The sequence below is a fragment of the Pongo abelii genome, chromosome 16, assembly GCF_028885655.2.
Source record: "Pongo abelii isolate AG06213 chromosome 16, NHGRI_mPonAbe1-v2.0_pri, whole genome shotgun sequence".
NCBI lineage: Eukaryota > Metazoa > Chordata > Mammalia > Primates > Hominidae > Pongo > Pongo abelii.
Window position 1 is genome coordinate 45,366,236 of NC_072001.2, and position 17,025 is coordinate 45,383,260.

A 17,025-nucleotide genomic window follows, 5' to 3' on the forward strand; every position below is an offset into this window, starting at 1 on the left:
ATTTCTGTCTTTTGATTTTAGTGTCAGTTCACTCACATTTCATATAATTATTAAATATGGGTAAATTTAGGTCTCCAATTTGCTATTTACTTTCTATTTGTCTCATTTTTATTCCTCTATTTCTCCTTCTACCTTCTCTTGTATTAAGTATATTTTTATTTATTTATTTATTTATTTTGAGATGGAGTCTTGCTCTTTTGCCCAGGCTGGAGTGCAGTGGTGCTATCTTGTCTCACTGCAAGCTCTGCCTACCAGGTTCACACCATTCTCCTGCCTCAGCCTCCCGAGTAGCTGGGACTACAGGCGCCCACCACCACGCCTGGCTAATTTTTTGTATTTTTAGTAGAGACAGGGTTTCACCGTGTTAGCCAGGGTGGTCTCGATCTCCTGACCTCGTGATCCACCCACCTTGGCCTCCCAAAGTGCTGGGATTACAGACGTGAGCCACCGCACCCAGCCTTAAGTATATTTTTAGCTCGCCATTTTAATTCCTCAATTGACTTTCTAAGCTCAATTTCTTTGCATTGTTCTTTTTTTTTTTTTTTCTATTTTTTTTGAGACAGAGTCTTGCTCTGTCGCCCAGGCTGGAGGGCAGTGGCATGATCTTGGCTCACTGAAATCTCTGCCTCCTGGGTTCAAGTGATTCTCCAGCCTCAGCCTCCTGAGTAGTTGGGATTACAGGTGTGCGTCACCACACCCAACTAATTTTCGTATTTTTAGTAGAGACAAGGTTTCACCAGGTTGGCCAGGCTGGTCTCAAACTCCTGACCTCATGATCCTCTTTGCATTATTCTTTTACTAATTACTCTAGGGCAGTATTTCTCAAAGTGCGGTCCCCAAACCATCTGCATCAGTATGACTTAATAACTTATTAGAAATGTAAATTCTTTTTGTTTTGGTTAATTTTTATGCTTTTTTGAGGCAGGTTCTTGTTCTGTCACCCAGGCTGTAGTGAAGTGACACAATCACAGCTCACTATAACCTTGAACTCCTGGGCTCAAGCGATCCTCCCACCTCAGCCTCCCAAACAGCTAGGACTATAGGTGTGCGCCACCACACCCAGCTGATTTTTATTTTTTATAGAGACAGTGTCTTGCTATGTTGCCTAGGTTGGTCTTGAGCTCCTGGCCTCAAGCAATCCTCCTGCTCTGGCCTCCCAAAGTGCTGAGATTACAGACATGAACCATAGTACCTGGCCTAGAAATGTAAATTTGTGAGCTTGATCCCAAGCCTACTGGATCAGAAACTCTGGGAAGGGCTGTGTGTGGTGGCTCACGCCTGTAATCTCAGCAGTTTGGGAGGCCGAGGTGGGAGGATTGCTTGACCTCAGGAGTTCAAAACCAGCCTGAGCAACATGGTGAGACCCTGTCTCTTAAAAAACAAAAAACAAACAAACAAAAAAAAAACACCTCTGGGAGTGGGGACCAGTAATGTGTTTTAACAAGCTGTCCAGGTCAATGTGATGCACACTGAAGTTGTGAGCCAGTGCCTCTAGGGATTACATTTTTAAAATTATAACAATCTAGTTCAAATTAATACTTATTCCCAGTAAAATATAAGATCCTTGTCCTAGCACAGCTCCATTCCCTCCCCCTTCTTTATGTTCCTGTTATCACATATATTCCACCTATGTTATAAACTTAATGATAGCCTTATAAATTCTGCTTCACATATCTCCATCTTTTAAAGAAATTAAGAACATATTGTATATAATTTTAAATGTAATTTTCTCATTTCTTTCAGTGCATTTAAGTTTAAAAAACTCTCAGAGGAGATGTCCATTTCTAATTCTGCAGATTTAAAAAATTTATACATTTTGCTCTTTTTTTTTTTTTTTTCTGAGACAGAGCTTTGCTCTTGTTGCCAAGGCTGGAGTGCAGTGGCACAATCTCAGCTCACTGCAACCTCCACCTCCTGGGTTCAAGCGATTCTCCTGCCTCAGCCTCCCAAGTAGCTGGGATTACAGGCATGCACCACCATGCCTGGCTAATTTTGTATTTTTAGTAGAGACAGGGTTTCTCCATGTTGGTCAGGCTGGTGGTCTCAAACTCCCAACCTCAGGTGAATCCACCCGCCTCTGCCTCCCAAAGTGCTGGGATTACAGGCGTGAGCCACCGTGTCCGGCCTACATTTTTCTCTTTATTCTATCTAGGATTAATTTTGACATATGATATGCATAACATTTGTGGCAAAGACCAAGGAAGGTATATTATTAATGTAGGAAGTGAAAAAATACTGGTGGAGACAGAAAATATGGTTTATGTCTAAGTCTCATATCTACCTAAGGCTACAACAATGTGCTAAACATTGTTTAGAAGCAAAAAGGAGATGGTGGGTAGAATGAAGTGTCTGCCACAGTGTCTCCACTCCACACAGTAAATACAAAGGTGACTCAATATGAACCACTTTGGATTTCTCTGGACCCACCTACCTTAACATTATAGCAGCGGATGGTATGGTCACTGGACCCGGTGTAAAGGGCAGCATTCTTCCCGGAGGTCTGAGTAACCAGGAGGCAGTTAACTTTGGAGGTATGACCCTCAAAGACACCAATACATTTCCGACTCTAAGGTTTAAGCACAGACCAGATTATTACTTATGAGATATAGGAGGATTAGATAATATATTTCCTTAACAAAAAGATGCTAAAACATTCAGTTCACTGCTGTATCCTCAGTGTCTAAAACAGCACCTGGTACACAAAAGATGTTCAGTAAATGTATGTTCACCAAATGCCCAGCAAACAGTCACAGGCAATGAGGTATCTGAAAGTATATGTTAGTTGAGCCATACCAAAAAATACTTATGGCAACACTGTAAGATAGCCAGAATTTTAATTAATGTTTAGGGCAAAGCTTTCTGATATATGGACCAAGGACCTAGCAAATCCAAACTGTAGCTAATTTCCCACAAAAGATAAGCATTTGATAAGCAGTTTGTGAGAATGCACCATGGTATTCAAAAACATGTCAGGTGCTATCACAGGTCTAGTGGTTCTGGTGTTGTTTCTTTTTTTTTTTTTTTTTTTGACACAGAGTCTCGCTGTGTCGCCCAGGCTGGAGTGCAGTGGCGCGATCTCAGCTCACTGCAAGCTCTGCCTCCTGGGTTCACACCATTCTCCTGCCTCAGCCTCCCGAGTAGCTGGGACTACAGGTGCCCGCCACCACGCCCGGCTAATTTTTTGTATTTTTAGTACAGACGGGGTTTCACCATGTTAGCCAGGATGGTCTCAATCTCCTGACCTCATGATCCGCCCACCTTGGCCTCCCAAAGTGCTAGGATTATAGGCGTGAGCCACTGTGCCCAGCCACTGGTGTTGTTTCTTATGGGTACATTCCAAATGTTATCTCAGTGCACATACTGAGATCTATTTAGAATGTACATATGTACATACACATACATATTTTGATATCCTGTTCCCCTAGATCTTATACATCCTGATAGCATTGCTTCCTTTTTTCAGTCATTCGTGTTAATCCTCATATCATTAAGCTAAAGGAATCTACATACCTGTTGCCTATATAGCAAACACATTTTCCTGGTCCATCATCTAACTTTTTAATTTTCACTGACTCTACCAATTTTAAATATTTTCATGGTGTTCATTCAGACATCATGTTCTTCAAATTTCTTAAGCCTTCATTGTTCATAAACATAATTAGTTTATGAACAAATTCAAATTAAAAACTCAAAAGTTCATTCTTTTGAGAGTAATAAGCATCAGATAATACTAAGTGTGAGGCAGTGGAAAAGTGTTGCTCTCCTTAATAACTTGAACTCTGTAATCAATCACTTGTCAGGGAAAATACCTCCTCCAGTACTTCCCCATATTCACTTCATCCCTCCTCTATTATGTAGCTGCTATGCAAGTGACCCCAGTACCAACTCCAGCGTTGGGACCTGAACAGTCCAAGACCACTGGTGTAATCCCAACCCTCTTTGCCACAGGCAAAGGTGATCGTTCAGGGAATAAAACACAGGACCCTTCTGTGCTGGTGGGAGGGAAAAAGAGACTCCAGTGGCTCCTGACATTTATCTTGTGAGCAAGAGGGGAACTAGCTTTCAGGAAGAGGTGACACCAGAGAAGGCAGAGTAGAGAGACAAAAAGAAATGAAGTCCCCAATGACCTTGCTGAGCTACTGGATTAAATGCATCCAAAGTCAGTCTCAGGCCCACCCCTTCCTTCAGACAGCCAACAAATTCCCTTTATTGTTTAAAAAAGTATAAACTGGATTTTCCAAAACCTGCAACCAAAAACATTCTACATGTTCTATCAACTTACCACCAGATTATAAACCCGGACAGTTTTATCTGCTGAACAGGTATATAGTAAGTTTCCAAATATCTGAATTGCATTTACAGCAGCCTGGTGTCCCTCAAAGCTTCCTTCTGTGGGTTCATCATCATCTCCTGGCTCTGAAGATATTTCTGGAAAACAAGAATAGGTTTCAGAGACATGTCTGCTAGAGTCTGAAAAGATACTCAAAAATCAGAACTATTATACAATACAGTAGTCCCTAGATTAAACCAAAAGTAGATCCCTTAAATCTTAGTTCCCCTATCAGACTATTACAATTTTCAATACACATCTTCACTATGAAGACTGCATAATAAGCAAAGGCAGAGAAGGCCTTTCACTTAGGAAAAAGATAGATAATTATATAATGAGCTTTTGGGCTGGGCGTGGTAACTCACACCTCTAATCCCAGCACTTTGGGAGGCTGAAGTGGACGGATCACCTGAGGTCAGGAGTTGGAGACCAGCCTGGCCAACATGGTGAAACCCCATCTCTACTAAAAATACAAAAATTAGCCAGGCATGGTGGCGTGCGCCTGTAGTCCCAGTTACTTGGGGAGGCTGAGGCAAGAGAATCACTTGAACCCAAGTGATTCTTGGGAGGCAGAGGTTGCAGTGAGCCAAGATCACACCACTGGACTCCAGCCTGGGCGACAGAGACTCCATCTCAAAAAAAAAAAAAAAAAAAGAGCTTTGAGTGATACTTGGAAGGTACCCAATCTCTCCCACACTCCCAAAAAGTTATTTCTTTGAATAACATAGTATTCCTTAAGCAGTTCCTTCTGAAAGCAAATATCCTTAGAGCCAATGAAACCTTAATACTAATTAGTTGAACACATAAGGGAGCGGGATAAGACAGATGAGAAAGGCCAGGCATGGTGGCTCACACCTGTAATCCCAGAACTTTGGGAGGCCGAGGCAGGAGGATCACTTGAGGCCAGGACTTCGAGACCAGCCTGGCCAACATAACGAAACCCCGTCTCTACTAAAAATACAAAAAAAAATTTGCCAGGCGTGATGGCGCGCACCTGTGGTCCCAGCTATTTGGGAGGCTGAGGCAGGAGAACTGCTTGAACCTGGGAGGTGGAAGCTGCAGTAAGCAGAGATAGCGCCACTGCACTCCAGCCCAGGTGACAGAGCAAGACTCTGTTACAATCAATCAATCAATCAATCAGATAGATGAGAATAAGAATCTGAAAGACCAGGATTTGAGGTTTTAAGAATATCAGAACTGTTGATCAAGGCAATCCTCTTGGTGATAAACCCCTCCCCATTCTCCTGTTCTATAAATATATTTAAGTAGGTTTAAATCCTGGCTTTAATATTTACAAGGCTTTTAATTCTGTGGTTAACTTAAATGAAACTGAACAGCAAATACCTGAAGAATTCTTTGATCCTTTTATGGAGGAGATCACAGTCTGAGTTTCTGCCACACTACAAAATAATAGCAAAAGTGTTCTCAGCATCTGTGTGAACAGGGCGGGTAGTAAAAGTAAAAATTTCCTGACACAAAGGATTTTTCTAAACAATGGGCAAAGTAGCAATGATATAAGAGATTAGTTTTTCCATCTGAAATTTCTTAATGAAGGGAAATAAAAGCAGAGTGAATATTTATAACACAGTCAAAAGAGAAAGCAGAAAGTTTCTACTGCTGAGCTTTAATTTTTCCATATCCACAATCCCTACTGCATTCACATAAAGTTTGGTTTTTAAAGAAATTCTGACTCATAATTTAAAATTCTATTTAAAAAAATAAAGTTGGTGAAAGTTGTTCTGACTGGACCAATACAATATTCTTACCTTACAGGGATGCCATCTTTATAGCGAGTGCCAATTTCACTGGTAGAGCTAACTTCATCACACCCAGAACGAGACGTTTCTAGTGGGTTTTGCTCTGTAGAGTTCCAAATATCCTTTTTAGATGGGCTGTCTGGTTTCTCTTCTCCTGATTCTGAAGAATCAATGGCTACTACTTCTAACTGAGCATTAGGAATTTCTAGGACTTCCAGAGACGAGTCACTATCTGGCTCATCTCTGACACTCTCCTGCTCCCGACCAGTCCTGCTGTCTTCCCAAGTGGAGGTTGTTACTTTCCCCCCTTTAATTAACTTTCCAGCTTTTACTTTCCTTACAGGTTTAACAGTCAAAACATCCTGTTCAGTGTCACTATTCTCAGGAACATGGGCAGCCCGTAGACTTTTCTTCTTCCGAAGTTTCTTCTTTTTCTTGCTTCCCCTAGTCTCAGCTGATGTCAAAGTGGATTCTGCCTGTTGTTCAGGCTGGTCAGCTGGAGAGTGGGGTTCCTTCTCCAAAGGGGTTTCTGAAGCAAAAGACAATCTTAGAAAAGAACTGGTACAGGCTTCAGATCCACTATTGCCTTTGGTTGGCTCTTCCCCTTCTTTATTTATGCTAGAAAGACCAGCTGATTGGGAAGAGGGAGAGTTTTCTCTGTTTCTGGTATTTCTTTGCTCCACAGAAAACTTCAGTTCTTGGCTAGGCTCATGGAAACTTTCTGTTGACTCTGATAAGGACAATCTAGCAGTGATGACTGGATAAACTGGACAACTGTCACTGATCTCTCCTGAATTGAGAGGAAAAAAATTATTGCATCCTTTTTTGTGTTTGCTGCAATTTATCACTGACTGAAACTCTACCAAATATTTCAATGATATGTTCACAAAACCATGACTGTTTCAGCTGGTATCTCACCCCTGTTTCCCATCACCGACATACACACTCCTATGACACTTACTACCCTCTGCCTTGCGTGAATCTCACAGACACTGTGTGTCTTATTCCCTACAAAAGCTCCTTGTGGGGAGGGATTGTTTCTATCAATCTTTTTTCTTGTTTTAAATGTCCACACATTTAACATTGTGGTTTATTCATAGTAGACACTTAAATGTCTACTTAGCTGAAGTCCTTTTACTTTTATTTCTTTGAAGTTTTCATTATCCACACCCATCCAATTTAGCTACATCTTAGTAGTTAAAAAAATTTGCTGACTTAGAAATGTCAATTTCCTTTGACTTAGTTACTTCATGTCTAGGAATTAAAAGTGATGAAATAATCACAGATGTACTCAAAGACATATACAATGCAGTGTTACACAGAATATGAAAAAAGTTAGAAAACTAAATATTCAAAAAAGATTCACCACATAAATTATTGTTTATCCAGATTATGCAACTATTCAAATATTATGCAACTTGTAATATAAAATACTTTAGATAAATTATTTTTACGACAGAAAAATCATGATATATTAAATGGAAAAATCAAGTTATATATGACTGCTCCTTTGTACAAGTTCTACATGTAAACACAAAAATATGATTTAAGAAAGACTGAAATAATATGTAATGTGAAAAATAATAGTACCAAAATATTTCATGTAATCCATAAATATATACACCTACTATGTACCCACAAAAATTTAAAATAATTTTTAAAAATATGCTAGGGGCTGGGCATGGTGGCTCACGTCTGTAATCCCAGCACTTTGGAAGGCCGAGGCGGTCGGATCACTTGAGGTCAGGAGTTCAAGACCAGTTTGGCCAACATGGCCAACCGTGTCTCTATTAAAAATACATAAATTAGCTGGGCATGGTGGTGGGTGCCTGTAATCCCAGCTATTCGGGAGGCTGAGACAGGACAATCACTTGAACCTGGAAGGCAGAGGTTGCAGTGAGCCAAGAGCATGCCATTGCACACCAGCCTGGGCAACAAAAAGCGAAACTCTGTCTCAAAAAAAAAAAAAAAAAAAAGTATATATATATATACACACACGTATATATATATATACACACACACACACATATATACGTATGTGTGTGTATATATATATATACGTGTGTGTATATATTATATATATATACGTATGTGTGTATATATATATATATATACGTACGTGTATATATATATATACGTACGTATATATATATATATATACACATATGTGTATATATATATATATGCTAAGCCAGACACAGTGGCTCACACCTGTAATCCGAGCACTTTGGGAGGCCAAGGTGGGTGGATCACTTGAGCCCAGGAGATCAAGACCAGCCTGGGCAACATGGTGAATCCCCATCTCTACAAAAAAATATATATATACAAAAATTAGCTGGGCATGGTGGCCGGCATCTGTAGTCCTAGCTCCTCTGGAGGCTGAGGTGGGAGGATCACCTGAGCCCAGGAGGTCAAGCCTGTGGTGATCTGTGAGTATGCCACCACACTCCAGCCTGAGTGACAGAGTGAGGCTCTGTCTCAATAAATAAATAAGCTATACATTTGATACTAACATCTAGATTAATACACAGTACTGGTAGTAAAATCTAGAGTAATTTTTTAAACTTTTTACTTCTGCTCAGGAAACCACACAATGCCAGTTTGTTGGACTTAATTTTCAAATACAGCACCACTGTGGTAATGCAAACTTCTAACAGGATTTTACATAGCTTAGACGTATTCTCAAATGATAACCAGGTAAGTGTTATTTTTTGAAAAGAGTGAAAACCCTGGCTATTTCTCAACAGCAAGTTCTTAGTAGATGATTCCAAACCCCATCATGGCCACGTGCCTCTCAAGCTTATATTAATCCTGGTTTGTATTGAGATTATATAGACAGTAAGTGCAAAGAAATTCAGAGGGTAGACCTTATTCAGAAAATTGGCTGAATTAACTTCAACCCCATTTATTTCACACAAAACAAATTTTGTACTTATCCTAATAAATGGAACCTTGTGGGTGCTAATACAAAGTCAACTCTAACCCTAGATTAGAGGAAATGAAAGAAAATGACTGATATTCAAATTACATTCTCTAAAATATTTTAAAAGAATCCTCCTGTATATATGAAGAGAATTTCAGTGAAAAATTAGTTGTACTTGCTCATTTTAGTTTTAATGAGCAAGTATGGCTTATATCACTCATATAAAAATGCCCCAGTCCCACTACTGGGATGCCCTTAACCCAGAGAAAAGCTTACATACTATTAGCTTCCAGTAATTCCTTGGACACATTGCAGACAGAGCTTGGTGGCACAGCATTCACATTCTCATCTTGTTCAGGAGACATGGGCTCTTGTTTAATCTGAACTGATGAGTCTGGAGCAGGGACACTGCCATGGGTTTGGAAAGTAGGAGACGTGGTTATTTGAAGAGAAGCTCCGGTGGGTGATGGAGACACATGGGAAGATGGAGGCTCCAGAAAAAGTGGGAAAAAGGGAGTGGGCAGCAGTGCGGCATCAATGGATGTTTGAGATCTACTGTTCCTTCGTTCTCGTGTGAGGCTACAGGGAACCTGGTCTGGGTGCTCAGAAGGTTCATATGTTTCTAGAATGGGAAACGTACATACATAGAAATGCAAAATGTTATCTGAAAAGTCATTTGTGTCTGAGCTAATTTGTATTTTTAAACATTAGAAAAGAATTATAAATTAATAACTATATTAGTATAGTCCCTCATAATCCTCCGAAATATGGAGAATATAATCTCTACAACCACCAAGGATACAGAGAGAATAGGCATCAACTTTCTTTTTTTTTTGGGGGGGGGGGAGGATAGGGTCTGGCTTTGTTACCCAGGCTGCAGTGCAGTGGTGCAAACACTGCTCACTGCAGCCTTGACCTCGTGCACTCAAGCAATTCTCCTGCCTCAGCCTCCCAAGCAGCTGGGATTACAGGCACATGCCACTATGCCCAGCTATTATTGTTATTATTTTTTGGAGACAGAGTCTCACTCTGTCGCCCAGGCTGGAGTGCAGTGGTGCAATCTCGGCTCACTGCAACCTCCGCCTCCTGGGTTCAAGCGATTCTCCTGCCTCAGCGTTCTGAGTAGCTGGGATTACAGGTGCACGCTACCATGCCCAGCTAATTTTTGTATTTTTAGTAGAGATGGGGTTTCACCATGTTGGTCAGGCTGGAATTATTATTACTAATAATAATTATTAATAATTTTTTAATTTATTTGTAGAGACAGGGTTTCACCATGTTGCCCAGGCTGGTCTCAAACTCCTGGGCTCAAGGAATCTACCTGCCTCAGACTCCCAAAGTGCGTGGATTACAGGCATGAGCCACTGCACCTAGCAACAATCCAATTTTTCAAATTTTAAATGACTTATCCAAAGTTACACAGGCTACTAATGGAAGGGTGAAGATTTGAACCCAGGCCTTTTGATTCCTAATCAAAACTCTTTCCATAACATATTGTCTGTTGCGAAACATTTTTGGGATGCACAGTTTACAGACCTTTCTAGAGAAGGATGAAACTGGCCAGGCGTGGTGGTTCAGACCTGTAATCCCAACCATTTGGGAGGTCAAGTTAGGAAGACTGCTTGAGCCCAGGAGTTTGGGACTATCCTGGGAAACACTGGGAGATTCCATCTCTATAAAAGCATTTTTTTAATTTTTATAACTTTTTATAATTTTATATAACTTTTTATAACCTTTAAATTTTTACAATTTTAAATTATAATTTTATAAAATTAAAAGTTAAAAATTTTAATAACCAGGCATGGTGACACACGTCTGTAGTCCCAACTACTGGGGGGAGTGAGGTGGGAAAATTGCTTGAGCCCAGGAGGTCAAGGCTGCAGTGAGCCATGATCGTGCCACTGCGCTCCAGCCTGAGTGACAGAGCAAGACCCTGTCTCAAAAAAACAAAAAAAAGGATGAAACCAAGGAGACAGGAGAGAAATAACATGACCTTTTCATGACTACTTTTCATTCCCTCAAAGAGAACAAAAAGGCCTCGTGCAGTGGCTCATGCCTGTAATCCCAGCACTTTGGAAGGCTGAGGCGGGCAGATCACCTGAGGTCAGGAGTTCAAGACCAGTCCAGCCAACATGGCGAAACCCTGTCTCCACTAAAAATACAAAAATTAGCTGGGGGTGGGGTGGGCACCTGTAATTCCAGCTAATCAAATGCTGAGGCATGAGAATCACTTGAACCTGGGAGGCAGAGGTTGCAGTGAGCAGAGATTGCACCACTGCACTCCAACCTGGGGGACAGAGCAAGACTATGTCTCCAAAAAAAAAAAAAAAAAAAAAAAAAAAGCAGAGAAAACAAAAAAGTAACATGCTATAGAGGGCCCAGTCCATCAGATGCCCTCTGAATACCTTGTAATCCCTGTAGAATCTGTATTCTATGGGTCCTCAGTGCACTCATCTCCATAGTTATCTAAAAATAAAGTATTTTATTAAGCATTTTGAAATCCAACTTGTAAGGTCCTCTAGGTCTCCCCATTTTTCTTCCATGTCCTGACCAAAAATCAGTGTCTTGACTGCTCTGTGACCCAGCCAGTCGCAGGTTTTCTCCAGCAGGCTTGAACCCTACCTGGGGCCTTGAAGATTCCCAGGCATTGATAAAAGTATCTAGGTTGTTGCCCAAAACACTGAAAGAAATTGGCCCTGGCCCTGAGCCAAATTCCTTAAACCCTCATATAAACTCCACATCCCGCCCCCTGGCTGTGGATATACCTAGGGAGAACACCCCTTTCTTGCTGTCCCTTGTGGGGACTGCTGCAGCCTACTCTGTAAGTAGGCTCTCATAATAAATGCTTTGGACTCATCACCCTGGCATTCAGTGCTTCTTTCTTTGGAATCCTAACTGTCCCCCATTAGGCACAGTCTGGGGCACTTCCCTTGTGGAAACTCCCCTGCCATTGCTTTTGGGGTGACTCCAGCCATGGGTTTGGCAGCACAAAACATGATTTCAGAGATGATCCATTTTTATTAAATCCTCCACATGCCGTTACCTGCTGCTTGAGCATCAGTAGCCTCTGAACTTCCACATAAGCTGTCTGAAGGGCTGCACGGGCTTGCAGAAGATTGTTATCCATGCACTGCAATGACTTGCTAAGTTCTTCCTCCCTTAAAGAAATATTCAGCAGCTGGTCAACCTGAGAACGTTCTGCCAAAAGAAACCATAAGGTTCAGGTTAACACGAGAGATTTCCCTCTCATCACACAGCTCCTCAGAAGACTGAACTATACCCATTATTTAGGATAAGACTTTATGTTCTCCTCAATAGGTCATTGGAAATTCATAAAACATTTAGTCAAGCACAATGATATCAAAGCTAGGAACCAAAAGTGAGAACTGCTAAGATGGAGGTGTCTCATAAGCTCCAGTGTACCATCACATCATTCTGTCTCATCTAATCACCGCCTTCCACCACTACCTTTCCAGGTGAAATCTGTCCCATGCAAACCACCTGTTCTAGGTCTCGTTCCCCATTCTTCCTTTATCTACCACTGTCTTCACACAGGACTTTTGCTTAGATTAGACTCTGGACCTAGACTGCTTGCACTCTCTTTCCAATCCATATTTAGTCTGTTAGTTTACTTAAAAATTGTTTTTATTGGAGAAGACCTCCTGAAGAAAATACAGCTTTGAAATAGTACATTTAACTTAGTTTGAATAAAATGTTCTGTGTATGTATTTACCATCATTGTGTTTGTCTGTTTCCTATTCAATATGCCAGGACCTCTCCCTTAAGCTCCACACCCACATATCCAACTACTGACTATGATATTTCTAGCTAGGTTATCTCAAAGGTCCTTTAAGTCAAAGAATCCCTGAGGGAATTCATCATCTTTCTCTATTCTCAATCTGCTCCTCTCATGGAGTTTTCTAGCTCTACATATGATCCATCTGGTTGGCCCAGCCAGAAATGTGGGTTGTCCTTGACTCCTCCCTTATCCATCACATCCACTCACTCAAGCCTCATCCAATCACTTCCGGGACTAGCCCTTATACTAGAACTGGGTTAGAGTCAAGGAAAAGCAAGAATCACAGAAATACATCAATGAGGGAGCAATGTTAATAACTTCTTTCCATAGTTCACTTTAGAAAAGCAACCAAGGAAGGGAGTATGGAAGCGGGGCAGGGGGGAAGCAACCAAGATGCCTCAAAAACAGAAAGTGAGAGAAATGGCTATACATGACCAAGAGGGCCAACACGTTTCATCCCACTGAAAAGGCTCAAGGAAACTTCCTGGCTTTATATTGTCCAAGTGGTATACTAACCTTGGCTTACAAGTCTATGTGACATCATATATTTCTTCTACAGTTGTAACTGGATGTATTAGGAAATCAAACTTTTCTTTCCTCTTAAGCAAGGCAACAAAAATGTCCAAAAAAAGTAAATGGACAATCAGTGTTTGATAAATGACAAGCTATGCTATGTGTCAAGTTGCACAAATGCTGAACTGCTACAAGAACCTCTTGGGGCTGGGCACGGTGGCTCACACCTGTAATCCCAACACTTTGGAAGGCCAAGGTGAGAGGATCACTGGAGCCCAGGAGTTTGAGTCCAGCCTGGGCAATATAGCTAGACCCTGTCTCTACAAAAAAATAAAAAGAATTAGTGTAGTGTCATACCAGTAGTCCTAGCTACTCGGGAGGCTGAGAGAAGAGGATTGCTTGAGCCCAAGAGTTGGAGGTTACCAAAAACCCACCCCCCCAAAAAAAACCAAAAAACACCAACTTCTTTCTCCCAAAATATTCTGCACCATACCTTTTTTTCCTTTAATTTTCCTTCTTTTATTTTTTCTCTCAAGACTTGGGAGTTCAGGAGAAGATCCATCCTGGAGGGATAAAGAAAACTGAATAAAATCCAGTGTGTAAAAGCCATTATCCAAGAGGAGAAAAAGGAATCAATTCTAAGATAGCCATACACTGTTCTTCACTATTGCTACCATCTCTAACATGATCGTAGGAGTTTCACTCACATGGTACCAACTCAACTTTTAGTTGAATAAACGTATCTGATTTAAAAAAAAAAAAAGGAATCCCGGGTGAAGTGCCTCCTAGCATCCTAGAGGTAGGAAAGCCCATGGAGGTCAGGCAAAGCATTTCATCTTGGTAGTAAGGCACAAGTAGAAGTATAGACAAAGCCAGTAAAATATATATATATATCTATATCTGATTTATAACTTGGCATAGTTTCTACTTTAAATTTCAGCAAGAAAACTTTTACAACAAAAAGCTTAACAGTCCATGAGACAAGCTCTTCATCAGAGGACAATCCCTCAGCTTAAAGTGTATTTTAAGTCATCCAATAACATCCACTACATATAGCATCTAGCTCAAAGGATGCTATATCTCAAACAGCAGAATTGCAATTTGAAGCAAGTCTAAAATTCATGACCTTAACTACTATGCTTATCACCTCAGTATTAAATGAGAGAAGCCCAGCACAGTGACACATGCTTGTAGTCCCCGCTACTTGGGAGGCTGAGGCAGGAGGACTGCTTGAGTCCAGGAGTTCCAGAGCAGTATGGACAACATTGTGAGACCTCATCTCTAATATAAATTTTAAAATATTATAAAATAAATAAATAAATAATGAAGAGAAGAACCCATTTTTTTTCACATTGCTAGATCCCAGACTGTATCACTACCAGCAACTCTTTCTTTTCAGAAAGGAATACTGAGAGGGTTAAGCAATAGTAGCGGCAGAAATGCCGGAAGAGCAGAAGTGGTATCAGTGAAATAAAAGACTCTTAAAGGCCAGGCTGGGTAACTGAAGGATGAAGGACAGAGTTACACAGACTAAAAATATTTCTATACTCTGCTCATATATACGCAGTCTAATAGTATTAAAACCATCTTAGTGTTAAGCCTAGCACTCCTGAATCCAGCAATCATCCATGCCCTACAAGTGCAACAGTAGAACACCTTTCTTCAGTAGCAGTGCAGAACGCATCTATGAAAACAGATTGGGTTACAGCTGAAGATGTGACTTATCCTTGGTCAGGTGATACAAAGAATCATTGGCTTGGACACTGGTTTTAGATATGACTTCATATTTTCCTGGTACTGTACATTCATATTAGATTACATTTAATTTAGCAGAATTACTCAGTGTAAGAAACCAGTAGGATGAAAGTAAGAACCTCACAATTCTTATAGAAGTTGAGAGAATCACAATCCCAGATACCCAAGAAAAATACTTGAACCTTTTTTCATAAGCAACCAACTTGCCACATGCGATGTTCTACAAAAAGCAGAGGGAATTATACTCACTCCAGTGGCTCTTCGTTTCTTTCTAATACTTTGGCCATCATTTTGTTCAGCACCAGAGGTACAGCTACTATCTGTGGCTGCATCCGCTAAACTGGAGATCGCAAGGGCTGAGGACGAATTTGATGACAGAGAGTTTCCCTCTCCATTACTCTCCTGGGAATTCTGATTCTCTGAAGGTGGTATAGACCTCTCCTGGCTGTTCAAGCCTTTTGCCAAATGCATCAAAGGTATTATATGGTCAGAGGGTAATTGTGCACTATGTCGCCTTTGGGTAGCAACATTTTCAGCCCTTTCACCTGTTCGGAGGGAGGCAGCCCGAGGTGTCACTTCTTGTTTGAGGTGCATGGTTGCTTTCTGGCTCTGTCCAGCCCTCAATGAGTTACTAGGTGAAATCATCTGCTGGGGCTCATTTTCTTTGCCTGTACCTTCCTCACTGAAGAAGCTATACACAGAAGGAGCTCTGTCCATGATCACGCTGCTCTCAGAAAGGCTTCGCTTTCTTGCCAAGCCAGGGGACGAGGAAATGGAAACACCTTCCCACTGGAATCCTTCTAGACTGGACAGATCAGGTTCCCCATCCAAATCTAAGGCTTCTTGTTCATTTTGAACAAGGGGTACCATTTCTATGCCAAACCTTAAGGAAGAAAGAAAAAATGAAAACATAAATTGGATATGGTTGTTGGGAGGGGCATTATTTTTTAATGTGCCAGGCTCTCTCAAGCACTGAGGTTATAAAAAGTAAGGTGGCTCTTGTCTTCAAGGAGTTCACAGTCTAGTAAGTGGTACAGATATAAATATATTATGTTGTGACAAGTACCAGATTAGAGGTTTGTATACAGCTATAATAATATATTTGAGGGAGTAAAAATTGAGTTTTATTTCATATGGAGCTCTAAATCTATAATAATACATACAGCATATAATTTTTAAAAGCGAACAAACCAAAACAAACAAAAAAAAACCTTTTACTGAGCATTTACAAGTGCTTTATACTTATAATTTCAAGTGCTACTCACAAGGTGTGGGAAAGGAAAGTGGGGGGAAATAAATCCATTATTTCAACAAGTACAGAAATGCCCCTGAAGCCTGGAGAACTGTATCATCATGCAGCAGAGTTATGACTTTCAAGTAGCAAACCTATGTTGAACACTGTTTTACCATTCAGAAAAGTCTAGTACCTCAACATACGATGGAGAGCCAAAATATTACACAAGTGCTTAAGAGAAAGCATGTTGTAGTCATAAATATAATGCCCAGAGTACATACAGAAAAGTTAACTATTCGTAGGTTCTAAGTAAAAGGTAATGAAAACAGTTATATTTAAAAGTTATAGCACGCATTCCAAAATTAAGATCTAGAAAAAGACACAGATCTATAGCTCTACATTTTTATGCTGTCATTTTCTACCCCTACAAAGTGACGGATTTTACCCCTGTAAAGTGATGACTTTTTTCCTACGTCACCATCTTGTTTCTCAAGTAGGTGTGCTTCCATTTTAACCTGTACTCTCTGCTAGGAAATACTTTATTCCATCTGTCATAGAGTATTAGTCACTATTTGATATTAAATCAAGACATCTACAACAGATATTGTTGGCAAACATTTAATTAAATGAAACACAGAGAATTCTCTTGATCAGGGTCAAAGGGTTACTTTAAAAGAAAGTAAGGAAAAAAAAGACACCGAAAAGCAGCACACA

At 40.5% G+C, this 17,025-nt stretch overlaps 1 protein-coding gene across 8 annotated transcripts in view; it reads right to left on the minus strand.

Annotated features, from left to right (window-relative positions):
* ZNF106 (zinc finger protein 106) overlaps window positions 1-17,025 on the minus strand; it is a 78,213-nt gene that overhangs the window by 19,626 nt on the left and 41,562 nt on the right. For 6 of the 8 annotated variants that reach the window (XM_024232499.3, XM_024232495.3, XM_024232494.3 and 3 more), the window contains 9 exons: window positions 15,327-15,960; window positions 13,816-13,885; window positions 12,054-12,208; window positions 11,416-11,476; window positions 9,291-9,632; window positions 6,097-6,877; window positions 5,675-5,730; window positions 4,283-4,428; window positions 2,432-2,566 (listed from right to left, as the gene is read on the minus strand). In XM_024232499.3, coding sequence (XP_024088267.1) covers window positions 2,432-2,566; window positions 4,283-4,428; window positions 5,675-5,730; window positions 6,097-6,877; window positions 9,291-9,632; window positions 11,416-11,476; window positions 12,054-12,208; window positions 13,816-13,885; window positions 15,327-15,960 — 2,380 coding nt within the window. The remainder of the gene's footprint in view (window positions 1-2,431; window positions 2,567-4,282; window positions 4,429-5,674; window positions 5,731-6,096; window positions 6,878-9,290; window positions 9,633-11,415; window positions 11,477-12,053; window positions 12,209-13,815; window positions 13,886-15,326; window positions 15,961-17,025) is intronic. The other 2 variants (XM_054532631.2, XM_024232496.3) reach the window with 1 other exon arrangement.